The sequence below is a fragment of the Gymnodraco acuticeps genome, unplaced genomic scaffold (genome assembly GCF_902827175.1).
Source record: "Gymnodraco acuticeps unplaced genomic scaffold, fGymAcu1.1, whole genome shotgun sequence".
Taxonomy (NCBI): domain Eukaryota; kingdom Metazoa; phylum Chordata; class Actinopteri; order Perciformes; family Bathydraconidae; genus Gymnodraco; species Gymnodraco acuticeps.
Genome location: NW_022990060.1, coordinates 232,401 through 260,095, shown reverse-complemented (window position 1 = coordinate 260,095; position 27,695 = coordinate 232,401). Strand labels below are relative to the sequence as shown.

The 27,695-nt window shown below is 41.0% G+C and overlaps 1 protein-coding gene across 1 annotated transcript in view; it reads right to left on the bottom strand.

Moving 5' to 3' along the window:
- Nucleotides 1-27,695, bottom strand: part of dner (delta/notch-like EGF repeat containing) — a 97,858-nt gene that overhangs the window by 38,297 nt on the left and 31,866 nt on the right. The window contains 3 exon segments of the mRNA XM_034216080.1: nucleotides 4,178-4,275; nucleotides 6,409-6,520; nucleotides 6,579-6,811. Coding sequence (XP_034071971.1) covers nucleotides 4,178-4,275; nucleotides 6,409-6,520; nucleotides 6,579-6,811 — 443 coding nt within the window.

Sequence of the window (27,695 nt, the reverse complement as noted above, 5' to 3'; positions counted from 1 at the left end):
GTGTGCTCTGATTGGACGAGACTCGGGACATTGCGAGGCTCGCTGCTGCTGCGAGGAGCGGACAGGTTTCCGGGTCGGAGATACAGCGAGAACAAGCAAAACTCATCCTGAGCACACACACACTCACAGCCGAAGTGAAAACAATAAGTGTGGCTTGATATTGAGAAAGAAAAAGGTTTATAACGCTGTGAGAATGGGTCTGCGGAGAGCATTTCTCCGCGATCCCAACTCGTCTATTACCAGCGTTCAGGGAGCTCTATGCAAGTCAATGGGGACCCCCTGTTAGTTAGCCAAGGGATCCTGGTGTGTGAGGTGCTCCGCTGATTGGTCCATTCGGGCCAATCCGGTCATTTGTTGTTAATTTGGGTGTTCACACGTCACAGAACCCAGGAAGCAAACAATGGAAAAAGATAAATCTCCAACGAGGCGTTCTGGGGCAGCACAGACAGGTCTTTTCTGTGTTAGAGTTTTACTCACTACAGGGTGTACTTTGAGGGTTTGTGACTCTGCAGACCATTTACATGCAGAACAACCTTCATAACAACAAGGGGACGGGTCATAACCGGAAAAGCATGACATGGGCCCTTTAAAACTGCACAGCTCTTACACTGTTGATGTTAAATATACTGTACATTTTACATAAATATTTTCATAATAGTTTTGTATTTCTTCATGTTTTTTGGACATATTACTTTAAATTCGTTTTTATAATATTGTTTTTATCCTCAATATTTCCTGTTGATTTCAATGTGTTACTGTGTTTATGTTTGAACCATTGTTCACCAAAGCAAACTCCGTGTTTGTTTCAACCTACCTAAATTCTAATTCTGAAATAATAAGATAGTTGACAGGCTGCTGAAATGAATCTTCCTTGGCATGAGGAACAACACAGAGGTATCAGGTATCTTGGGAATGACTTCTCCCTCAAGCTGAAGTGAGCCATTTGGTATTTAATATATGAAGGGACAATCATGTATGATACGATGCAATGCGGATACCAAACGATACGATACTAGGCAATACAATACGATATGATTCCAAATTTTGCAATGTGTTACGATACAATACGAAATAATACGACACATTACGTTACAATTAGATACGATACATTCAAAATCAAAAATGATACGATACGATAATACTTAAAGGTGGGGTAGGTAATTCACTTCAGAAACACTTTTTGTTATATTCCATGGAATGCTCTTAACATCCCGATAGCAATGAATACATTAAATGCTTTGACAATAAATATATACAAATATTTCATCTGTGGAAGCCGTGGCGCTGTAAAAAGCACGACCAATCATCTGAGCCGGCCCGACTAAAATAACTGGATGGCCTACCTGCCTGTCAGCCTTCCATATGTGCACACACTTATCCCGTGCCCTCATTGGTCATGTGCGTGTGTGTTGGAGGAGGGGCTCTGTGAGGAAGTCTGAAGGAAAGGCAGATTTTTTCCGGTTGTGTACTTTCAAATTCTAGCGCACTCGAACTCCATTCTTACCTACCCTACCTTTAATTGTCAGATAAAGTCTAAATGTCATTCGTCTTGCACCACAGTAGCTCCCTTTACAACATCCACAAGGACAAATATTAAGACAAGATATAGGGAAACAGACATTAAACATAAAAAGGAATGAAACGAAAGCGGTTTGATTGATTCAAATCAATTGTGTTGGTATTTTAATCAATTGCTTTACCTATTGAAGTTGATTCAGTAGACAGTCAGTTATTATGAATCATTAATATTTCAAATCAATGACATCAAGGAGAATATTACCCAAAAGCAGGTACATTCTCATGAGTATTACTTAGGCATCAGTGTTGATATTGTTGCGTAATATGCTTGAATCTGTAAGCCCTCTTCAGCTCCTTTGGGATGAAACAGCTTCGTAACATTAGTATCAGCCTCTAAATCGATGTCACTGCTTCAATTCCAAGTGGTGCATGTGTGTTTGTACATAAGTGTCCTTCACATTGCATTCAGGCGCTGTGTGTAATTATACCGTATGAAAACAAAGCAGCAGCAGTTGATTTACTCGCAGTCTGCCGTCGTGCCTGCCATCGACAAGGAGGAGAACATCCAATAATTATCCAAGGACATCCAAGACTCACCTTGACCATCGCTTCTGCATTATTCATTGTCCCTAACTCTCAGAGCCATTGTTCTTGTGTTTATGAGAAAACAAGCTCAGGAAAGATTAAATACACCCGGTGTGGTGTAAGACAGCTTCTCAGGTCTCAGAGGTGGGTCATGAAGAGATGGAAGGTTATTCGCAACAAAGCTTTGTTAAGTTGCCAACAAAAGGTGTTGCATGTAGTTATGTATGCAGATAAAATGCTGTGCAAAGTCGTTTCTATCATTTTTTATTTTATTATCTTGAATATGCAGAAATGATAATGCACAGCATGGTTGTTTTTCTTGTTGAGGATCAACGAAAGCAGCGTGAGTTTAGTTCATTAAAGATTCTGGGAGTTGTGTTTTCAGGGTACATGCAGGAATCCTGAAGTCGAATGTAATACCTTTTTAAGACCCTCTCCATACATTTTAAGACCTCATCGCCACTTTGAGTTTTAACCGGTTACCTTGGCGACACACTTTACCTCACATTGACTATATACAGTATTGATTGTCCTTCCTCCTTATCTTCCAACCATTTGGACGCAAACTTGCATTTCCCCATAACGATGTTGCTTAGCAACCGGCGTAAACGGACCTTCGCGCGCTATCAAGCAGTGAGCGTGCGATGTCCTGTTCAGATGACGTCAAACCCAACGGGATGCCATCAATAAACTACACAGAATCACACTACACACCTACGCCATGATTACATTCAGGCAGACTGTAGAATACAACCTCTTTGGACCATTTATATACTTATTGAAAACAAGCTACAAAATGCAATACCTTGGAAAATGCTGTTTATCAACTTTTAATACTTTTTAAGGCCCCGCGGACACCCTGTTCTTCCTTGCGACCAAGCCGACTGTACCATCGACTAATTCAGGTGGAAAGTGTCATGTCTGGTGTGATAACATCTTTTTAACATTACATTACATTACATTGCATTTAGCTGACGCTTTTATCCAAAGCGACTTACAATAAGTGCGTTCGTCCAACAAAATACAACTTGAAGAAAACAGAATCATATAAGTACATCAGGTTTCATAGAGCAAAAACATTTCAAGTGCTACTTTAGAAAAGCCAGTCCTTTATTAGTATATAAGTGCTTTGTTAATAGTTCTATCGCTCGAAGTGGAGTCGAAAGAGATTAGTTTTCAGTTTGCGCCGGAAGATGTGCAAGCTATCTGCCGTCCTGATGTCAATGGGGAGCTCATTCCACCATCTTGGAGCCAGGATAGCAAACCCACGTGTTTTCGCCGTTGGGAACTTGGGTCCCCTTCACAGCGAGGGTGCAGCGAGTCGTTTGGCTGATGCAGAGCGGAGTGCACGCGCTGGGGTGTACGGTTTAACCATGTCCTGGATGTACGAAGGGCCAGATCCATTCGCAGCATGGTACGCAAGTACCAGTGTCTTGAAGTGGATTCTAGCAGTTACCGGAAGCCAGTTTTAAGACGTCTAAAATATTAAAGGGGTCCTTTGATGCTAATTTTCAGGTTCATATTAGTATTTTGTGCCTCTACTGTGACATGTCTCCATGCTTTAATGTTCAAAAAGCTCTTTATTTTTCTCGTGCTGCAGCACCTCTTTTCACCCTCTGTCTGAAACCAGAGCCCAGTCTGCTCTGATTGGTTAGCTGGCCGGCTCTGTTGTGATTGGTCAACCACTTAGAGATGTCCCGGCCCCTTAGCCTATCACGTACAATGTCCGCCTCAACTCCTCTCCTAACCGTTCTTTCTCTAGCTCTTGTGTGCATAACAAAGTATTCATTGGGTGTCCACCAGTAGAGTCATGGATTCTGATTGGTGCAGAATCTGGCCCGACTCTGAAATCGAAGCGTGCACCTGCTGTAACCCTGACAAATAAATTAATATATAAAAACCAAAAGTGTGCTTTTCCTTCTGTGACAAGCCAAACTTTCCGCAGTAAAAAAAAGATTATGCAAAAGGAGAGTGGGAGATAATTGGGGACCCAAAGTTACATTTCGCCTCTGGCTGGATAATCTTTCCGTGCTTTAAGGGGACAGCAGAAAGTCATAAAAAAAGTTGCTCTTACTTTACAGCCGTCTCCTCGGGCACTTCCAGAGACAGAGTGAGAGTTCCTGATGTCAGCTCACACAGCTCCGGACTCACACAGTGCAGACCCTCCGTCACCTGGAGCACACACGCACATTACACACACATTACAGATTAACACACAGACGCTTCAATTCAGCCTCCAACGGCACCACCAGACGGGGAGAAGTGAAGTACTGCATGTGTGTTTGCCAGGTATTTGGTATAGGAAAGAGCTAATACTTTTCATTCATTTAATACTTTTATTTAAACTATGACAAAAGATGACATTTTAGAATTTCAGGTTTTAATAATCAAGGTTATTTTGACACTCGTATTGTGAAAGTTTCCTATTATAATTTCAATGAATACAGTATGTTTCTAATTGCACTCTTTCTCCACCAGTTTATCAGTCATCTCTTTATCACAACACCACACATGTATTTCTAATAATAAATACAAGTATTTTAAACTTGATTATTATTAAGAATAAGGAGACCCTTCATCTGAAGCACTGGCACATCCTTATATAGGGCTTATTCTTGGTGCTCTTCCCCCTTATCTAAGGATCTACATAAACAGAAAAATGCACAGGATCTTATCGGCTTCGCTCCGAGGACTTTTTCCTTCTAACTGTTCCAAAAGTCCGCACTGAACTGGGAAAGAGGGCGTTAAGTTACGCTGCTCCTGAAGACTGAAGCTGAAACTCCGAGAGCTGGTCTCATTAAACAGACTCAAAGCTAAATGACCTTGAAGAAAACCACTGTGTCTGTAAATGCTTTGGCTAACAATGGTTGTATGACTGTGTTGTGATTGTGTGTTTCAAATTGTCTGTAACTGTGCTGTTACTATTCTTGGGCCAGGACTCTCTTGAAAAAGAGATTTGTAATCCTATCCTGGTTAAACAAAGGTCAAATAAAAATGTTGGGGGAATTCAGTTATTCTCTACACAGGTCCATACTGGGGCTATACACATTAGTTCTAAGTGCATTCATATACAAAAACACATGCATGTATGTTATTGAGGAGCAAACAGGCAACCATGGAGCAGTTACTGATTAGATGCCTTGCTCAAGAGCCTTTTTCACACCAAGTACTTTGCCGTACTTAGTTCCCAGCACTTAGTTCCCCCATGGAACTAAGAGCAGATTGCGTTCACACCGGAATAAGTCCCTGAGGGAAGATTACGCAAATGAAGCCGCTGACGTCACTTCTTCTTCTTCTGCTTTGGGTTTACTGGCAGGCCGCAAACCACTTCACGACGTATACTGCCACCGGAAGTCCCCGGAGTTGGGGACTGACTTCAGTAGAAGCTGCTGGGACTCCCAGCAGCTTCTACTGAAGCCTTCCGAGTAAATCGCCAGAACGCCGACACCTCCTCATCTCCACCGCTTTTTTGTGTTGCCATAAGTTATTCTCTCTCCGTTGGTGCGCGGGGCTAATGCTAATGCTAATAATGCTAAGGCCAGCAAATACAATGGCGGCTTAAAAAAACGAGTTTTACGGGGCGTGGTTTGCAATTCGCCCAGCCAATCAGAAATTGGAACTTTTTTCTCCCCAGGAAAGTACCACCTCTCTAGCAGGGACTGAAAAGGGGGTAAAAGTTCTCATGAACTAAATCCCAGGAACTATCGGAACTAAACGGGAAAAGTATGGGGAAAAGTACTCCGGTGTGAAAGCGCCTAAGGACACCTCAATAGTGCCCAGGAGGTGAACTTGCACATCTCCAACTATCAATCCACACCCTGTATTTCTGGTCTGATCGGGACTTGAACCGGCGACCCTTCAGTTACCAAGCCAAGTCCCTACAGACGGAGCTACTGCTGCCCAATTACAAAGATTATTATTAATATGTTTTTTTAACAAATGACACAGCTAGTTTGTGTGTGTAGTGATGGGTAAATAAAGAGCTAGAAATATAGAGATATCTCGGCCTCTATTTGGTATAGGGTACATTATGAAAGAGCTAATAATTTGTATTTATTAAAAAAATGTTTAGAATTTCAGAATTTCAGGTTTTAAATCTCATGGTTATTACGACACAGTTTCCTATTATAATTTCAATTAATACAGTATGTTTCTTATTGCACTCTTTTTCTCCCCAGTTCGTCAGGCATCTCTATCACAACACCACACATGTCTTTTTTTAATAATAATACATGTGCATGTAAATGGTCTGCAAAGGTTAAATTCACTGTGTTCCCTCCCAAAATGTATTAGAAGATATCTCACCCTGTCGGCCTCCCACGACACCACCAGCAGCCTCTGTCCAGCTTTGGGTTGCCATGGCTGCAGGGTGGGAGGTGGAGTTGTGGTGGTGGTATCAGTGGTGGTGGGGGGAGGGACAGTAGTGGAGGGGGGGGGCAGTAGTGGGGGGGGGTACAGTAGTAGTGGTTGTAGGTGGCTGAGTGGCGGCAGCGGTGGTGGAGGCGGCGGGGGTGGCCAGTTCGGGGGCGGGGGGGGTGGAGGGGTCCCACTCAGCGGGGGGCAGGTCCATCAGGATCTGATCACACCGCCCCCCTTCGTAGCCCTCGCTGCAGACACAGGTGTAGGCCGCCTGCCCCTCCCTTCCATCATCGCTACGGCTGCAGTTTCCATGGAGACAGGGACTGCTGGCACACGGGTCGGTGAAAAACTGGAAGAAAATAGAAAATAAATAACAACAGGATGAGTCAGAAACATGTGATTTTTCCATCAATCAAATTGTATTTTTAAAGCACTTTTCATACATAGATGTTAACACAAAGAACTTCCAAAAATAATAACCAAAAAAATATGAATAGATCACTTAATACCAAGTCAACAAACACAGGACAGAATACAACTAATAAATATATAGTACAACTAGAAAATGCATTGTTTGCAGAAAATGCGTGCGAATGCTGTAAACTGTGAACATTTATGGCTGAATTTAGCTGAAAATGCAGAAAAAGCTGAATATGTTATTAGCTGAATGGTAGCTGCTTTTAGCTAAAAAAATGCAGAAAAAGCTTAATATTTAAAAGAAAAGGTTTAAAAAAGACAACATGTATAGCCTTGATGTCCTGAAATAGCTGAATAATGTAATAGTTGAATGGTTTCTTATTATGTGGAAGGAGATGCATTTGGCGCAAAGTGTAGGAAAACAGGATTTGAAGGCATCTCCCATTGACTTCAATGTTAAAAAAATAGTTTAAAAAGCTGAATATTTCAAAAAGTATAAAATATTTAGAAAAAGTTGAAGGTTTCCCATCGATTCCTGACAGGCTGAATAGTTTAATATTTGAATGGTTTCTGTAGCTTAAAATAAGCTGAAGTTATGGAGAGCCAAAGTATTGGCTGAAATAAGGGGAAGAATAAAGATTTGAAGAACTATAGTGATGAAAAGCTTGATTGAAAAGGTGGGTCTTATTCTGTCTATACATCTATTCAAAATGTTCACATGTAGTTTGGTGCAGATAAAATACTGTGCAAAGTAATTGCTATTGTAGTTTTTATTATTATGGTGAAAATATTGTGCATAGCACGTTGTTATTTTTGTTGTTGAGTGGGTGAAAGAAGCAGCGTGAATATTGTTAATTAGGGCCGTTCGTAGGATAGATTTGTTTGTGTCCTTTCTTGAGACCAAGCTAACAAACAAGCCACTTTATATCGAGTGTGTCCTGAGTGTGTGGGAGAGAAACTCTTTTTAGCCTTTGCAGACCATTTACATGCACACAGACCTATATAACACTACAGGAACGGGAACACCTCAAAAAGTATAATAGGGCCTCTTTAAAATGTATATTTTGTCGATTTATTTGTATTTATTTTCATGTGCAATGCCTTGTTTACATGCTGATGCAACACAACTATTTCCCTATTTAGGATCAATAACGTATAAGTGAATCTAATCTAATTGTTCTTCTCTTTTTGATAAAGCCATGAATATCTGGCTTCTTTTTTGTATTAGTGAACGAATGTGTCCTTAAAGGGCTTTGATTTTAAAAAAGATGTGTAGTCCAAACTCTGCTCTCTTATGCTACTCGGCTATTTATTTTATTGCCCTCTGACTCAGCTTCCTTCACACCCTCCTCTCATTTATTTTATTACATTTTGTCTCTGTGTGTTGATGATATATTGTCGCTGCCTCGCTTAATTTTTCCACACTAACACACTGCAGTATGAGCCCACACATTAATAGGCTACACTGAATATACAACATAACAGTATGAGGAGTATTTAATGAATACACTAAGATGTACATAGTATTAAACCTGCAGTAATAACAGCAGGCAGTGCGGGTCAAAAATAAAACATATGTATTGTGCAGGTCTAAGTAGAGAGCAAAATGTGCTAATAGCAATACATTAAGAAAACAGTATGATATGTAAAGTAGATAGAGTGATACAAATGTATTTGTGGAAGTACTTTTTACTCGAGTACTCTACTTTTTGCGAACATGTACTTTACTTTCTGTATTTTCTGCTACGTCATACTCCTTTACATCTCAGAGGAAAATGTTTATTCTTGAATGCTTGTGATTGTTCCCTGCATGCACACTATTGCGTTTTGTCCCCATGTGGTTCGGTCATGCAGCAATGGAAAGATTCGCCCTGACAGCCTCCTTCATGCCGGTTTCGCTGCCATCAATAATTGATCATATTTGGAGAAAACATTCCTGTATAGACGTTGAAGGTGAAAGAGGACAAAGCCTTGAAGCTTACCAACGACACCGTGTTGGTTTTCAGAGCCTGTTATAGGCATCTATAACCCTGCCATTTTGTTTTCAAATTCACTGAATATAACTCAGGTATCAGCAGCCACAGATTGTTCACTTTAACCCTCCTATTGTCTTCGTGTTCCCCCCTTACTTTGGTGTTCGCGCTCAAATTTGACCAGTCCTGTTTTAACTGCTATTACATTAACACAAAAACCTTAATCATCACCAAATTTCATTTAACAACCTTTCAAACTGTACATATTGTATCAGACTACTGGTATACATGAAACACTGCAGTAAATATACAAAGAATAGACACTGAACATGTATTGCGTGTGCCAGGTGTGATCCATGTGGGGGAGGGGCACATAAGAGCGGGAAATGTGTCAAATTGTTCTGTGTGTGTGTGTGTGTGTGTGTGTGTGTGTGTGTGTGTGTGTGTGTGTGTGTGTGTGTGTGTGTGTGTGTGTGTGTGTGTGTGTGTTTTATCTAATCCGGATGGTTACTAAGTCCTTTTCTTTATGGCAGTCATTTTTGACGGGAACACCATGGGTGTTACAAAGTTGACTAAATCATCCAAAATTCAATGAAAGTGGTGATCAGCCATTGTGTATGTTCAAATGTCTACTGTGAAGGATATCATAAAGCCTTAATGCAATCGAATGTAAAACAAAAAAGTTATGATTGATGAAAGTAATAAATCGGTCAGATTTGACCCGAAGACAACAGGAGGGTTAATAGAATGGAGGAAAAACAGAAACCCCGGGACAGTGAACAGAAGGATGCTCGCTGCATGTGAGAAACAGAGCGTCATTAACAGTCCGCTCTCTGCACAGCCGAGTCACAGCTCATTAGTGCTAATCTCTCCCCAGTTTTTCCTCATGATGCCTCTATCAAACTGTCTCTCTGCTCTGAAGCACAGCCATCCCAGAATCCTCTGTCCGGTCCTCACACAGTTTGAGGCTTTATCTGCACTCAGAGAACTGCAGCCTCGGTTTGTTGAGGAAGAATTAGAGTCCGGCTCGTGACCTTTCTCTTCTGTCTCTCCTTATTTATCCTCCTTTATAACAGTCTCCATCCAGCCTCCATCACAATGTGATAAAACATCTCGACCAATTGGCACTTTTAGCCCAATAACACTACATCTAACAGGACTAAATGTTGTCAAAATTGCAATGTTTGCTAAAGGCTTAAGAGATATCGTTCTACTCTACAGACTAAACAAAAACACATTGGTTTGGTACATATCCTCTTAACCATAACCAACCTTAACCAAGTCACACCATGATCATATCAATATATTTTACTGGAGTGTGGAATTTGAAACTGGACTTTGAATTGGATATTCTAAATAAAAAATTACAATTCCCAGGTTTCAATCCCAGTTTAAAGGTCACCTATCATGCTATTTTTAGGCAATAGCATAGGTCTCAGATATATACAAGTATATACAAAACATGTCTATGAAGTGTTTTGCTCAAAATACCAAACAGATCAGCCATTCTAGCCATGCCTCATATCCCTCTATTTCACTTCCTGTTTCTAAAGTGCTGATTTGGGGAATAAAGCTTTAAAAGAAGGAGGGGTCTGAGCTCATGCGGGACCCGGCAGCTACTGTCTAAACTAAATACTGCCGTGATGAAACGCCATATCATGGATTATCAAGGATTATAAAACTGACAAGTCAAATCAAGCAATCTGATTGGTTCTTAGCCGTGATATACTGAGCATATACCACGGGTAGAATTGTAAGTTACTTTTCACAACAAGTCAGTATCCCTCCGCGTCTGAGAAAAACAGTATACCGTTGGGCTGAAAAGCAAACTGTTGCTTTTCAAACTGGAACAAGAAAGCAGCGGAGAAGTAACGGGCAGAAACCCTCCTTTTTACGCAGCGGTCCAGACATAGACATCAAACGGCAAAACATATTCAGTATGCAGTTCCTTTGGCATTAGGGCAGGGATATCTAGATACTTCCCAAGGTTTGACATAATGAATTGTGCTACTTTTAAAGCAAGCAACGATGTTTTCAAATCTGTAATCAAAGAGGTCCGCAAAAACACTATCGACCAATCAGATTGCTAGATTTGACTTGTCAGTTTTATAAATATATTTACATTTCTTCCGTTACGAAACAAACTTACAAAGCATAAGATGGAAACATTTAAGATTAACTTCGACCTCCGGGGGGGTCTTACTATGGAGGAGTGGATTGAGCAGTGCCTATCTCCAGAAAGCCCCTAAACGACGACATGCAGAGCTACGTGAAGAGCAGGTAGACCAACTGGAAAAGTACCACCATTCAAAAGCGTTCTGATGCGGGTCTTGAAACAAAGCAGAGAAATGATGACCGTTAGTGGCCACAGGTGCGAAAGCTCTCTCCAGAGCTACTGGAAGCCAAATCTCGGGGACCGGAGAAAGTGGAGCAATATTCTGACCACGCCAAGCAACAGCCCAGAACAACCTCAACCTATACAAGTAACCACGTAAGCCATGCTACTGATGCTGGACAGGTTTTCAGTGGCTGCACAATAAACTGCAACATACAAATGTATGTAAATAAATAACCAAATAATGGATCAACGTTCTCTGTCTAATATGTTCGCTAGCTGTTAGTGTTGTTGTATAGCAACCACCTCGCACTATGTTTCGTGCAGAAGGCAACGGAGGGACTATTTTATTTTGAATATCATTATTTACTAATAAAAACTATTTAAATTAGAGTGTGTATTTTTCTTTCATATTGCCACACTTGGTAACCGTTTTATAATAGCAATATATGCTCATTATATCACAGCTAAGGGGGTTGTCGACCCTCCGCTTCGCGTCGGACCGAACCACGCCCCTTAGCTGTGATATAATGAGCATTGCTCATTGTCGTGAGCTATTGCTTAATTATCTCTGAAACAGTATGGAGCTCAAAGGCTTTCTCTCTTGCCGGTTATACCACAAGGTGAGTTCCTTTTTACTTCCTGCTTCTTCACACACATGCTCTCCAGTACAGGTTAGCTCTGAGTGTTAGCGATGCTAATGTAAACACCGACCATATTACGTCCAAAACAGTCGGGCATTGTTTCTGATAGCAACGTTTCTGATTGGGCTGTGGGTCCACATTTCAGATATTACGTCATATCGGACGCAAATCTGGATCAGCTCCGTTGTAGCCCCGTTTTTAGAGATTTGGGTACGGAGGAAAAGAGAGAGGGTTTTATTTTCTGACGCTGCGTGAGTTCCCTGACACACCGGGGACACATCTTTATGTAGAGAAGACATCAAAAAGTGCATTTTGCATGATAGGTCCCCTTTAAGGTACCAATTGCGTTTCTTTATGTCAAATATGGATGAACAGTATACATCGCCAAATTCAGTGGATCTATCAGCTGACAGTTTGTGCTAGAGGGTTAGGACCATGCTTGGGGGATAATGGCCAAAGTTTATTAAACATGTCAACTAAAAAAACAAATTCCAATTCAAAATTCCAGTTTCAAATGAGTTACTTATTTCCAAAGTGTGCGGTCCTATATGTAACATTGTTGTGCATGCTTTATTAGATACATCTATACAATCTAATGGAGTGACTCACAAACGTTGGTAACACATGCGGTACACGAGAGCATTGTTGACATAAATAACACAAGTACTCAAGAAAGAAAAGGTACTTTCCTTATCTTCTAGTTGCACCTTGTAATTACCCATATCTCACAAAACCTTGAATAATCCCCAGGTAAACCTCTAAGCCCTTAAATAGTAGGGTTATCATCTAACTAACCTGGTGGCGTTACCATTCAGTGTTTGCTCCATTTTCTCTGGTTCCATTAGTCGTCATATACTCGGTTATATTATTCGGCACCAAACAGCTCGTATGCCCCAGGCTCTGGCACACTCTGTGAATCTATTAAATCTAAGCAGCTGATAATAACCCACATTAGTCCCTTTATCTATATTTCCACATGGACTATTGAACAGAACTAAGAGATTCTCAGGAGCTAAATTAATTGCTTCACAAGGTGCTGTGATCTATTCGCTAATCTAAGAAGCAGGAGGGAGGATCAATACAGGAGGACGGAAACAGCAGCGTTACTTCAGCTTCATCAGTTTGAACTAGAGGAGGGAATGGATGAGTCTGCTGACTTCACACTGATGGAGCCATATCTAGGAGCTTATATTATTTAATAGTTATCCATTTATTTTATTGTTTCTTTTTGTGTATAGTAAATCTTCCTTTTAATTCTTATTTAAGTTTATCAAATAAGTTGTTCTATGGGTTTTTTTCTAAAGGCAGCCTTTGGGCACCGGGGGATGGGAGACCTGCTCATTATAAATCTGGGAAACAGGTGGTGGTGGAGAGCGCATCCGGTAGGCCTATGGTTTCTTACCATCGGGTAAGAACGAACACAGACAAGAAGACATTGTGCTTGTAGGCTATATTGTGCCAGCAAATAATAAATTGGACAAAAAACGACTTTTGCTCGGACCTTTAATTTTACCCATGCGTAAGGTTCGCTGACGGGTGTCTCAGCGGCACTTTGCTTTGAGTTATATTTCTTTCTTATATTTGTTATGATTTTGGCCGCTTCAGACACACTTATGCAACATGTTTTAATTGGACTGGATTCAAGGGATTGCAAAACTACACACAGAATAAAAACACAAAAGGAAAATCAGGGAGAAAAGTATGTAGAATTATGGATGCAGTTTTCTCTGCAAAAAGATAACTTAATTTAGCAGAGTCAACTTAAAGGTCCCCTATTATAGTGTTTTTCATCAATATATTATAGCTCTCAGATATATACAGAGCCTGTCTCTGATTGGCTGAAACACCAAACAGATCATTGCAGCATTACCCATAATCCCCTCTGTTTCAGCCCTGTTTCCAAAGTGCTGATTCTCTGTCCGTTACTTTAGATGAAAATAAGGAGCCCCTCCCCACGCCCCTCTGAGAGAGATTTAGTTACAAAGAACTCAATGGTGCTCTAGGAGGAGATTCAGGAGATAAGGGGGGGGGTTACCTTGGTTGGTGATTGGCTAATGGTTACACAAGCCAAAACATTGTTATGACATCATAAAGTGGCCAAAATCTGATCAGGCAAATGAAGCCGCTGACGTCACTTCTTCTTCTTCTGCTTTGGGTTTACTGGCAGGCCGCAAACCACTTCACGGCGTATACTGCCACCCGAAGTTCCCGGCCGGAAGTCCCCGGAATTAGGGACTGGCTTCAGTAGAAGCTGCTGGGACTCCCAGCAGCTTCTACTGAAGCCTTCCGAGTTAATCACCAGAACGCCGACACCTCCTCATCTCAACCGCTCCCATGTTTTTTTTGTATTGCCATAAGTTAGTCTCTCTCCGTTGGTGCGCGGGGCTGATGCTAATAATGCTAATGCGAGCAAATAAAATGGCGGCTTCACAACATTTTTCAGAGTTTTACGGGGCGTGGTTTGCAATTCGCCCAGCCAATCGAAATTGATACTTTTTTCTCCCCAGGATAGTCCCACCTCTCTAGCAGGCACTGAAAATGGGTTCTCTGAACTAAGTTCTCTTTTTGGTGTGATCGCAAAATTCCAGGCACTAACGGAACTAAACGGGAAAAGTACTCCAGTGTGAACGCGCCTAATGGTGCTCTAGGAGGAAATTCAGGTGATATGGGAGGGGGGTTACCTTGGTTGGTGATTGGCTAATGGTTACACAAGCCAAAACATCGTTATGACATCATAAAGTGGCCAAAATCTGATCAGCTCGTTTTCAGACAGGTTTTTATAGAAATGGATCAAAAAGAGAGAGAATCTTTGTTCCTGAAACTTTCAGAGTCTCTTTCCACAGAGGGGACACATGTTGATGTAGAAGAGACATGAAGAAGAGGGGACACATGTTGATGTAGAAGAGACATGAAGAAGAGGGGACACATGTTGATGTAGAAGAGACATGAAGAAGAGGGGACACATGTTGATGTGGAAGAGACATGAAGAAGAGGGGACACATGTTGATGTAGAAGAGACATGAAGAAGTGGGGACACATGTTGATGTAGAATAGACATGAAGAAGAGGGGACACATGTTGATGTAGAAGAGACATGAAGAAGAGGGGACACATGTTGATGTAGAAGAGACATGAAGAAGAGGGGACACATGTTGATGTAGAAGAGACATGAAGAAGAGGGGACACATGTTGATGTAGAAGAGACATGGAGAAGAGGGGACACATGTTGATGTAGAAGAGACATGGAGAAGAGGGGACACATGTTGATGTAGAAGAGACATGGAGAAGAGGGGACACATGTTGATGTAGAAGAGACATGAAGAAGAGGGGACACATGTTGATGTAGAAGAGACATGAAGAAGAGGGGACACATGTTGATGTAGAAGAGACATGAAGAAGAGGGGACACATGTTGATGTAGAAGAGACATGAAGAAGAGGGGACACATGTTGATGTGGAAGAGACATGAAGAAGAGGGGACACATGTTGATGTAGAAGAGACATGAAGAAGTGGGGACACATGTTGATGTAGAAGAGACATGAAGAAGAGGGGACACATGTTGATGTAGAAGAGACATGAAGAAGAGGGGACACATGTCGATGTAGAAGAGACATGAAGAAGAGGGGACACATGTCGATGTAGAAGAGACATGAAGAAGAGGGGACACATGTTGATGTAGAAGAGACATGGAGAAGAGGGGACACATGTTGATGTAGAAGAGACATGGAGAAGAGGGGACACATGTTGATGTAGAAGAGACATGGAGAAGAGGGGACACATGTTGATGTAGAAGAGACATGAAGAAGAGGGGACACATGTTGATGTAGAAGAGACATGAAGAAGAGGGGACACATGTTGATGTAGAAGAGACATGAAGAAGAGGGGACACATGTTGATGTAGAAGAGACATGAAGAAGAGGGGACACATGTTGATGTAGAAGAGACATGAAGAAGAGGGGACACATGTTGATGTAGAAGAGACATGAAGAAGTGGAATTTGCATAATAGGTGACCTTAAACTTTCTTCAACATTGTAACATTGTGAATATAGTGTATCTGTAAAAGGACAAAACAAAAACAAAGTGTTTGTTGACCGCTTTAAAGTCAAAACTGCTCCGCTCAGAGGTTGTAGGTCAACCTTTTGATTTTCTCAAAACAACCCATGATGTATTAAAGTGAGACTGAAGCAAAAGTTGTGCACCAGTCAATCCTCTAATTAAATACAGCGTTAAATCCCAGTAGTAATCCAAGAATGATGGTATTGTAACCAGGGGCGCCGCCAGGGATTTTGGGCCTCATGAAAAGATATCACATTGGTTACTTAAACATTTTTTTCTTAATGTTCTAAAATAGTTTGGGCCCCTGTCAGTCACAGGCCCTTAGAATCGTCCTAACGTTTTACCCCCTTACGGCGCCCCTGATTGTAACACTATAATGTTAGAGAAAGAAGTACAATGCATACAAATGGCTGACTGAGCCTGCTGACATTGCATCTACAGTAAGGAGTGTCAAATGCCTTTTTAAAAAAAATAATATTACCCTTGAGTTGAGTTCAGCTGCACATCCATTTTGCAAACCGAGCAAAGTTTATTTAAGGAATCTGCTCTTCTTTACACCTGGCCTCCCCTGAGAGGTTAGGCGGAAGTGAGTTGGCCTTCTTATCAAAGAGTTTACTGACGGGGAAGTAAAAGGTATGAAGAGCTGAAGCTTAATTTATGAGGAAATCAAGAAAATGTATATTTGTATAATTCCCCTTTCAGATTTGTTATTATAGGGAACAAAGAGAATGTTACCTTGATACATATCCAATTAAGAGTTAGCTAAATGTATTGTAATCAGTACACAGCATGTCGAGTTAAACAGGATATAAGCAAGCATAGCATGACCAACTCGCTGCACATTATCCCACTTAAAAGTTAAGTAAATGAATACAAAATGAATTAAAGGTGGGGTAGGTAATTCACTTCAGAAACACTTGTTGTTATATTCCATGGAATGCTCTTAACATCCCGATAGCAATGAATACATTAAATTAGTGATGCACGATCATTATCGGCCCGATAATTATCGTCCGATATTAGGAATTATGACGTCATCCCGATAAACCCGATAACAGTATTAATAGCCCCGATAATATACAATATATTTTTTGGGTAAAAAAAAGAAATAAATACTGCGGTGTGGGTGGATTGGGATGAGGGGCGCTTGTTTTTCACTCGGCTCCTCCCGGTTTGCCAGTACTGTGGTATTAGTGGTTTAGGAAGAGGGGAGTTTTTCAAAATCCAGCGCTCCCTAACTCATGCCTGGCTGTGACGTAAATGGTGTGCGGCCGTGAAGCCAGGACAGTAAACAAACATGTCGCCGGTAGTATGGGACTATTTCAAAGTTTCAGAGTTAGATAGTTCGCTTGCTATTTGTATTAACAAATGCAGAAGTTCCACGAGGAGGGAAAAAGGCAACGAGCTATAATACTTCCAACCTGATTAGTCACCTGAAACATCGCCATCGCTACGATGGTGTGTTAAAAGCGTACGAAGACGCCTGCGCTGCTAAACTAGCGGCGAATCCTAAGCCAGCTGCAAAGGCACCGGGGCTTTTACCTATCGACGAGGCTTTTGAAGAAGGCACTTTATTTGGGAAAATAAATATGGTCACTTTGAAGAAAACTGTTCTTGGCTTTGTTTTGTTCATAGTAGTAATGCTCATGTCATTTGCTCACTACTAGTCTTTTTTTTACAGGTGTGCAAAAACTACAGGTACATTTAATATATATATATATTATATTATTATCGGTTATCGGTATCGGTCTTGAGAAGCAGGAAGTTATCGGTATCGGTTTCAAAAAACCAATATCGTGCATCCCTAAATGCTTTGACAATAAATACAAATTAAAATCATCATCTCTGGAAGCCGTGGCGCTTTAAAAAGCACGACCAATCATCTGAGCCGGCCCGGCTAAAGTAACTGGATGGCCTACCTGCCTGTCAGCCTTCCATCTGTGCACAAACTTATCTCGTGCTCTCATTGGTCATGTGCGCGTTCGTGTGTTGGAGGAGGGGCTCTGGAAGGAAGTCTGAAGGAAGTGGCAGATTTTTTTCGGCTGCTTACTTTCAGATTCTAGCGCACTCGAGCTGGTTTCTCCTTTCTTACCTTTAATATTTCATTTGTTTTGAATTAATTTGAATCTGCTATTTGTTAAATTCCTCAAAATCTTTGCAGAAATGATGATCATGGAACTGTAAAAAAAAAAAGCGTTTCATTTCCGATGTGTATAATTTGTGAAATCAGTTTCCTGCTGTGTCGCTGTTCTGCTAAAGTGTTTAAATCATTAGGAGCAGTCTGTTGGGCTAGAGTTAGTAATTAAAGAGACAAACCTTTAATAGGAAGACATGGTAGGAGTGTCCTTGAGCAAGTCATTACATGAAATCCCAGCTCAGCAGATCTGAAGCTGACCTCCGACCTTAAAACTGAATTTCTCTACACAGATGAATTAATGTTTTAACAGTGCCTGCTAGCTTCCTCGTATCACTTCCTTTAGAGGAGATTTAAATTACATTACAGCCTGCAGAAAGTCTACACTCAGCTTGTAAAGGATTATTATAGTGATTGATTTTGTCTAATGTTTTAGATGATATTGAGCTATTTTATGTTTTCTTATTTTTGGTGGGTTTAAAGAGGCCCTATTTTAGCGTTATATAACTAAGTAACACTCACGCTTCTATTGGCTAGCGCTCCAACACATTGTACGTGATAGGCTAAGGGGCGGCCGCGGGACATATCTAAGCCGTTGACCAATCACAACAGAGCCGGCCAGCTAACCAATCAGAGCAGACTGGGCTCTGGTTTCAGACAGAGGGTGAAAAGAGGTGCTGCAGCACTATGAGAAAAATAAAGAGCTTTTTGAACATTAAAGCATGGAGACATGTCCCAGTAGAGGGAAACATACTGATATGAAGCTGAACATGTGCATAATATGTCCTCTTTAAGTGATGCAAACTAACAACAATTTGTTTTGAAACAAATTGAGGCGATCAAAAACCACAACCCCGACAAAAAGACAGAGGCTTTTGAAGTTTTAGAATAGACTAAAAAGTCACGACACAGCATTGTATTTCAAGTGGGTGATAATAAACACAGCGCTTTATTCGAAAAGGTAATGCAGTGAGGAAAAACAAAATGGCATGAGGAATCATTTCAGAGCGGCTTTTCCTGCCAACTTTCTGCAACATCATTGAGCTGCGTCAAGTTATTGTGAGTTTATGGTGGATATGTTTTGCATCCTAATTCTTGTGGAGAGGAGTGTAGCTCGTATTGTACATGTTAAGGTCACTGGTTTCAGGAATTTAAGTCACAGACTATGAGGGTTTTGGAGGGCTTCAAACGGGTGTATTTCCAGCGAAGTTAAAAAGCTCCTGTGAAGCCGTCAGCGGTTTGAAAACAGCCGCTGACCGAGCGCTCCATTTCCCCCGGTTATCAGCCACTTACTGTTTATGGGAGAGTCATTTGAGCGGAGCATCATAATACGAAGGGGGTTCGCTTTAATGGCCAGATCGTTCAGCTAATCACACACATGAAATTAGTGTGAAGGGCAGCCATGACTCACACTGCACATGGAAATACAACTGAAATCTAAATGAGAGGAAACTACGCAGTTTCACACTAAAGCAGGGGTGTCAAACTCAAGGCCCGGGGGCCAAATCCGGCCCGCGACTTCATTTAATGCGGCCCCACAAGAGCTCTGAAAGAATATTATACGTTTATTATACGGTTACATGCCGATTTACAGAAGCACGTTGCCCATAAACTACATATCCCACAATGCATCTCAAATATGAATTTAGTTCAGAATTTGACTTTTTTGCTTCAAAATTTCCTTTTTTTTTACATTTCCAGAATTTAATTTATTTTTTAAAAATACATTTTGTGACATCAGCACTGAAGAGACTTCCAATTATTTGCCCTAGACTTCTGCTTTCAGGTGTAGTTAATTATGAAGTTATTACTCTATCCCATAATAACTTCTGCAGAGGCAATCATGTAAATTATACATTATTTTATATATATTAAATATGTATATATGTATTTTTATATAGTCTTAAAGTTACAACCGGCCCTTTGAGTGCAACCATAATGCTGATGTGGCCCGCGATTAAATTGAGTTTGACACGGCTGCACTAAAGGGTTAAGAAATAGGATATGTTATGTAATACTTAAGGTAGCACAATATGTGTTTGATTAGCACAAATAAGATGATTAATTAATATAAAACGCAACACTATTGCGTATATGGAATTTAGTTCGAGACCTTTTTGAAATATATATATATAGTTTATATAGTTCCTCAAATTAATGAATTAAAAAATAATAACATTCTACAATAAGGTCTCAGAATGAATATATAGCACGATAATATTATTTGTAATAATTAGCACAAATAAGATGATTAACAGATATATAACTGTGAAGTGTAAATGCATTTTATTTTGTGGGAGAATTCATATCATAAATATATGTTTAGTGTATACAATTAATAGAATTACATGTGGAAAGTAGTTTTACACAAATAGTTGTCATGACACCAAGGGGTTAAGACTGTACAAAGAATTATAATATAGTATTTACAATGTAATACATAAGGTAGCATGAAAGCTGAAGACAGCTGTACACACACACACACACACACACACACACACACACACACACACACACACATGCACACACACAGCAGGTTTTCTGAGATTGTTCTACAGACCCTTAATAGCGATCGAGATGTGTTGCCATGGCTACAGTAGCTAGGTAACGTGAGCACAATAAGAACAAAATGCTGTGTGTGTGTGTGTGTGTGTGTGTGTGTGTGTGTGTGTGTGTGTGTGTGTGTGTGTGTGTGTGTGTGTGTGTGTGTGTGTGTGTGTGTGTGTGTGTGTGATCCGGCTTATGATCCACTAACTTCCACATCTGGGCTGTTTACCACGGAGGGAGAAACAGACAGACAGCATTTGCTTAATCGCTCTCTCATGAAAACACTCGCTCACAAATGAGAAAAATATCTCGGCAGGTAAAAAGAGACAACTGTGTCGTTAAAAGTCCCCGCAGAGATAAAGGGACACAGATCCTCGATAACGTCGTTTCTGGACGAGTGCATTCTGCTGTAATGTAGATCCTTCTGCTTCGAAAGGATACAACACCTAACGAGGATTATTTACAAGAATGAAGTCAATTGTTGAAGTATGGAAGTTAGTCTGAGAAAGTATTTTGAGTATACTACAGGTGAGGGGTAAAAAAAATGTAACTTCCCACATGCATCATATATCCTGTGTTTTATATATGTTTTATATACAGTAGGTGGCTAGTAACTATGAGTGTTAATTAAATGTTGTGTAGTATAAAGTACAATATTGCCTTCCAAAATGAAGTGGAGTATGTAGCCTAACATAATACTCAAGTACAAGTATGTCAAGTATGGTACTTAAGCAATACAACCAATACAATACAACTTAAGCAGTTAAAACCAATCACTGAATTTGACATAGCCTATGCATTGGGACTAACTAAATGTTTTTCTGGTATACTAAAAAGTACGGTAGTTTGGGTAATTTGAAAGCATAATTTTTTCATGTGTGAGAACTTTAACTCTTCATCCAATTGTGCCATTCTGACTCAATGTGGCCAATGATATAGAAAGTGTGAGTGAAACTATAGATTCCCTTCAGTCTGTCAATTATCCAAGGATGCAATTTCATATTAAATACCATAATAGAGTGGAGCAGTGATTACATATGCACGTCGACCCAGGAGTTAGCATTGTGCAAGGGCTGCCTCTGCAAAAAGCAATGAGATTTCCCCATTGGATTTCGGTATATTGCAAACAATAAGCTTTGTGTCCAAATCACGTTTATGATAGTTAGTTTTCTGCAGGGTTAATCTCCACATATTACCACTTGGCGATTTTTAAAGCGTAAATGCAATCAGCAGAAATGAAAAGCTAACGTTAAAGGTGGGGTAGGTAAGTTTCAGAAACCGGGTCGTGATACACTTTTTGTTATATTCCATGGAATGCTCTTAACATCCGATAGCAATGAATATCTGAAGTGCTTTGACAAAAAACCCATAAAAAAATGTCATCTGTGGAAGCCGTAATACTGTAAAAAGTACAACCAATCCGTTTAGCCGGGCCGGCTAAACGGATTGGATTGCCGCCCTGTCTGTCAGCCTTCCATCTCGTGCACGCACAAATGTATCTCGTGCCCTCATTGGGCGTGCCGTCATTGGGCGTGCATTGCGCGTCCATGTGTGTTGGAGGAGGTGCTCTGTAAGGAAGTCTGAAGGAAGGGGCGGATTCTTTTCGGCTGTGTACTTTCAAATTTTAGTGCACTCGAGCCGGTTTCTGAAACTTACCTACCCCACCTTTAAGCTATGAAGGAACTACATTGCTAAGCTAAAGGCGGCTAATGTGCGGCGTGATGAGATTTAGTAAATTATTTAGTCACTTGTTAGCAACATCCATTTTCCACATAGAAGCTTCAGACGTTCATCATTTACTGACGCACTTTATGTCATAGAACAAAATGTGAAAATCTTGTAAACTTGTGTTAACAACAGACCTAATTTCAAGAGTGTAACCATGATGACGTTGATGCCAAGTCTTCTCTACTAGAATCTATAGATTCGCTGACCCAGAGAAAAGTAGAGCCGTTATTTATCCGTAGCAGTGTTTGAGGTTCTGCAGTCCATCAGCAGAAACGTCATGTGTCGACGCGGGTCTTATATTTCATATTTTACTAATGAGGTGTGTTTAAAAATTGATGCATCTGATCTAGATCCATCCGTATTTGTCGAGCTTTCGCTGTTTGCAGATTTCAAGGCTACAGAGAAAAAGTGGAGCATCTCTGCATTGCGTAATCTCAGAGGAGCACAACTCGCATCAGGAAATGTACAACGCAGCCTGAGTACCTTACAACACACAACATGAATCTGTGCAGATAGACAGCTGTGAAACACTGCATCACCACGGTTAGGGAAAAACAGGCCGACTATAACATCCAAGGAACAAATACGGTGTAATTATATAATCAATCACACAGCAATTAGCTAGATGAACCAAATTGAACTTTCATATAGCCGGCAGTCATTTTTATCTCCAATATGCAGCGCGTAATGAGCACCCGCAACCCAGCTAAAACACAAATATTTAATTCATGATAGTGACAAAATAATACTGGAAGATCATCCCTCAATGGAGCAATTTGCCCCCGCAGGATACTCACAAGAGTACTGGGATGAGATCTGATTATATTAAAGGGGCTCTATTCTGCTCATTATCAGGTTCACATTTGTATTGTGTGCATCCACACTATGGCACGCTGTAATGTTCAAAAAGCTCTTTATTTCTCTCATTCTGCCTGTGCTGCAGCACCTCTTTTCACCCTCTGTCTGAAACCAGAGCCCAGTCTGCTCTGATTGGTTAGCTGGCCGGCTCTGTTGTGATTGGTCAACCGCTTAGAGGTGTCCCGCCCCTTAGCCGTACAAAGGGAGTGTGTGGGAGAGAGGGGTTGCTAGTGGAGCACGCTCCTGTACTGTCAAGTCACCGGAGCCTCGTAGCGGGATGCATAAAGCAGACTCTTCACGCTAACGAAGGATCACTTCTTCTTCAAGGCCGGGAAGGCTACGCAGTACGCAGGCTACTGTCCCGCAGCTGCTGCCTCTCTGTTGGACTCCGGTACTGCACATTACTCACGAGACGTTGTAAACAAAAAACGAGTGGGGGGCGAACACACTAGAGCACTAACCACTCCGCCAGCGCCACACAGATGAGAATGTCTGGTGTGCCATATTTGGCTCGCGGGCAGCCAGTTGATGGTCACTGATTTACACGCACAAAAACATATCTAACACAGGATAAGATAGGGAATACCCCGAAAGCATAATAGGGCCTCTTTGAAAAGCCAAAATAAATCAAGAAATTAATATTTAGGAAGCATCAAACTTGCTACCGGACCGGTGCATAATTAACTGGACTTATAAAGTAAAAGAATGTGTCAATGTGGAATATCAGCTGTTATATAATAAGTGTGTGAAAGTACAGTATCGAGTGTGCATCTTAAGGTAAAGAAAGAGTAAGTAGGAAAACATCTCACTTTTCCCAAGGTGTTCCTGATGTTTGAGTCAGGAATTTACGTCCCCAATTAAGCATGAAACAAAACAAATATACCGGAGAGTAAGGAACAAACAAAGAGTACGGGTTCAGATGGTAATCAAGATAATAGCATAAACAGATCTGTATACTGAACAATGACGACAGGGCTCTAGGAATGCTAATGCACAAGAGACAACAACTATTGTATGCACATTCAAACACATTTATTTTACTTAAACCGATATATTCCTGCACTTTAACTTCATCTGCATATTGAAGTATGAATGCTTGTTGTTTGTATGTTGTTTTGAGTAGCTCTACTCATCTCATTATACCTGTGTAACGCAGTGGCGAACCGTCAGGGCCTTCAAGGTATTCAGAGAATACCCTGAAACACTCAGATAAAACAAACAAAAAAATCGATTTAATTATATAAATAAAATGAATAAATGAGAATCGTATCTGTGTTGTTGATCTGTAATATTAGCGTTACGTTGATTTGTTTGTCCTTCTCGGACCATGCACTACGCATTTCAGTGGTTTTGTGTTAGAAAAGAAAGCAACCAATCAGATCTTGTTCTGGGTCTCTGGGTAGAATATCCTTCAACCAAGGTATTCTACATCCTTGATCGAATGCCCTGGCCGTTGCATTGAATGAGAGCGTACGTTTGGACTGACAGTTTGATCAACCAATCATATATTGATTTGTAGCCAATGGGCGTATCCTTTCAGAGTTTCCCTCGGTTCCAGGGTATTCTAGAAGGCCCGCTAGTTAACTGGCTCGAGACAGAGGATCTAGATCAGGGGTGTCAAACTCAAGGCCTGGGGGCCAAATCCGGCCCGCGACTTCATTCTATGTGGCCCGCAAGAGCTTTCAAAGAATATAATATGTTTATTATACGGTTACTTGCCACTTTACAGAAGCACATTGCCAATAAACAACATGTCCCACAATGCATCTCATTTTGTGACATGCGCACTGAAGAGACTTGCAATTATTTGCCCTGGACTTTCGCCTTCAGACGTAGTTAATCATGAAGTTATTACCCTATCCGATAATAATCCAATGCAGAGGCAATAATGTCATATAATACATTATTTTATATATTTATATCGTCTTAAAGTTACAACCGGCCCTTTGAGTGCAACCATAATGCTAATGTGGCCCGCGATGAAATTGAGTTTGACACCCCTGATCTAGATGAATGCGACGAAGCAATTCATGCCGTTTTATTGTTTTTAATGTTGAAATGACAAGTGAATGACAAGGTGAAGATGAAGTTGTTGCGGAATTGTTGTGAGTACCCTTTTCAAGACGACAATTCAGTGAAAAGACGGACATTATAATGCCGCGGGGGGAGGGGAGGGGGGGTGTGTGTCTACTGTCTACAGAAGGTCCAGTTGTGATAGACACGGTTCGCCACTGGTGTAATGACAATAAAGGATTCTAGTCTATTCTATCACATCATGGAACTTTTCTTTATGGATTATCTTTTGTTGGCAGTGAAAATGACTCACACAGTTGAAGGAACAAGCTCTGTTTCCACGTCATGATGCAAGACTGTGTCGAACATTTCTCTCATGCAGGCCATGGTTGCAGGAGGATCAACAGACTCTAATCTCTGCTCCTCTCAAAACACAGAAGGCTGACTGAACCTCGCTGAGTAACTGCTGCCAGAGAGAGTCACATAAAATAGACTTGAGTCACAGCCTCTGAATATTTCAGTCATGCCGGTTTTAATTTCAAACCCTGTGAATAACACCTTCTGCTTGGCTTTGAAGACGTGGAAATAATATGAAAGAATACCGTGGTGTCAAAATCTAAATATCGATTTGTTCTGCACGTCTTGTCTACTGTACGTGCGTTCATGTTTTAATTCAAAGAGTGTTGATGTCCACCTTTACTACAAAGCCTCATTTCACTCAGAGGTTTTACGGTTGTGAGGAAATTGTAAATGTAGCTTTCCTCGGTTCCTGAGAGAAATTACGCGTACGTTTTTAAGTAGCAGCCATGATGTTGCAATCTCTAGATGATAAGAAAGGAAGCTTCAATGCTTCCTTTATTATCTATGTTAGCTTAGGATACACTGGACCATCCTTTACCCAAGGAAAGGAGATAATGCTGTCCCACAATACCGCGAAAGAGACACAACATTCTGACTTTCATGGGAACATGAGTGGGCATTTTACATGTCTTAAAGGGTCCCCTATTATACTGTTTTTCATCAATATATTACCGCTCTCAGATATATACAAACATGTCTCTGAAGTGTTTGGCTCCAAACACCAAACAGATCATTGCAGCATTACCCATAATCCCCTCTGTTTCAGCCCTGTTTCATACGTGCTGATTCTCTGTCTGTTACTTCAGATGAAAATAAGGAGCCCCTCCCCACACCCCTCTGAGAGACATTTGGTTACAAAGAACTCAATGGTGCTCTAGGAGGAGATTCAGGTGATAGGGGGGGGGGTTACCTTGGTTGCTGATTGGCTAATGGTTACACAAGACAAAACATCGTTATGCCATCATAAAGTGGCCAAAATCTGATCAGCTCATTTTCAGACAGGTTTTTATAGAAATGGATCAGGACAAAAAGAGAGAATATTTTTTCCTGAAACTTTCAGAGTCTCTTTCCACAGAGGGGACACATGTTGATGTAGAAGAGACATAAAGAAGAGGGGACACATGTTGATGTAGAAGATACATGAAGAAGAGAGGACACATGTTGATGTAGAAGAGACATGAAGAAGAGGGGACACATGTTGATGTAGAAGAGACATGAAGAAGAGGGGACACATGTTGATGTAGAAGAGACATGAAGAAGAGGGGACACATGTTGATGTAGAAGAGACATGGAGAAGAGGGGACACATGTTGATGTAGAAGAGACATGAAGAAGAGGGGACACATGTTGATGTAGAAGAGACATGAAGAAGAGGGGACACATGTTGATGTAGAAGAGACATGGAGAAGAGGGGACACATGTTGATGTAGAAGAGACGTGAAGAAGAGGGGACACATGGTGATGTAGAAGAGACGTGAAGAAGAGGGGACACATGTTGATGTAGAAGAGACATGAAGAAAAGGGGACACATGTTGATGTAGAAGAGACATGAAGAAGAGGGGACACATGTTGATGTAGAAGAGACATGAAGAAGAGGGGACACATGTTGATGTAGAAGAGACATGAAGAAGAGGGGACACATGTTGATGTAGAAGAGACATGGAGAAGAGGGGACACATGTTGATGTAGAAGAGACATGAAGAAGAGGGGACACATGTTGATGTAGAAGAGACGTGAAGAAGAGGGGACACATGTTGATGTAGAAGAGACATGAAGAAGAGGGGACACATGTTGATGTAGAAGAGACATGAAGAAGAGGGGACACATGTTGATGTAGAAGAGACATGAAGAAGAGGGGACACATGTTGATGTAGAAGAGACATGAAGAAGAGGGGACACATGTTGATGTAGAAGAGACGTGAAGAAGAGGGGACACATGTTGATGTAGAAGAGACTTGGAGAAGAGGGGACACATGTTGATGTAGAAGAGACTTGGAGAAGAGGGTACACATGGTGATGTAGAAGAGACGTGAAGAAGAGGGGACACATGTTGATGTAGAAGAGACATGAAGAAGAGGGGACACATGTTGATGTAGAAGAGACATGAAGAAGAGGGGACACATGTTGATGTAGAAGAGACATGAAGAAGAGGGGACACATGTTGATGT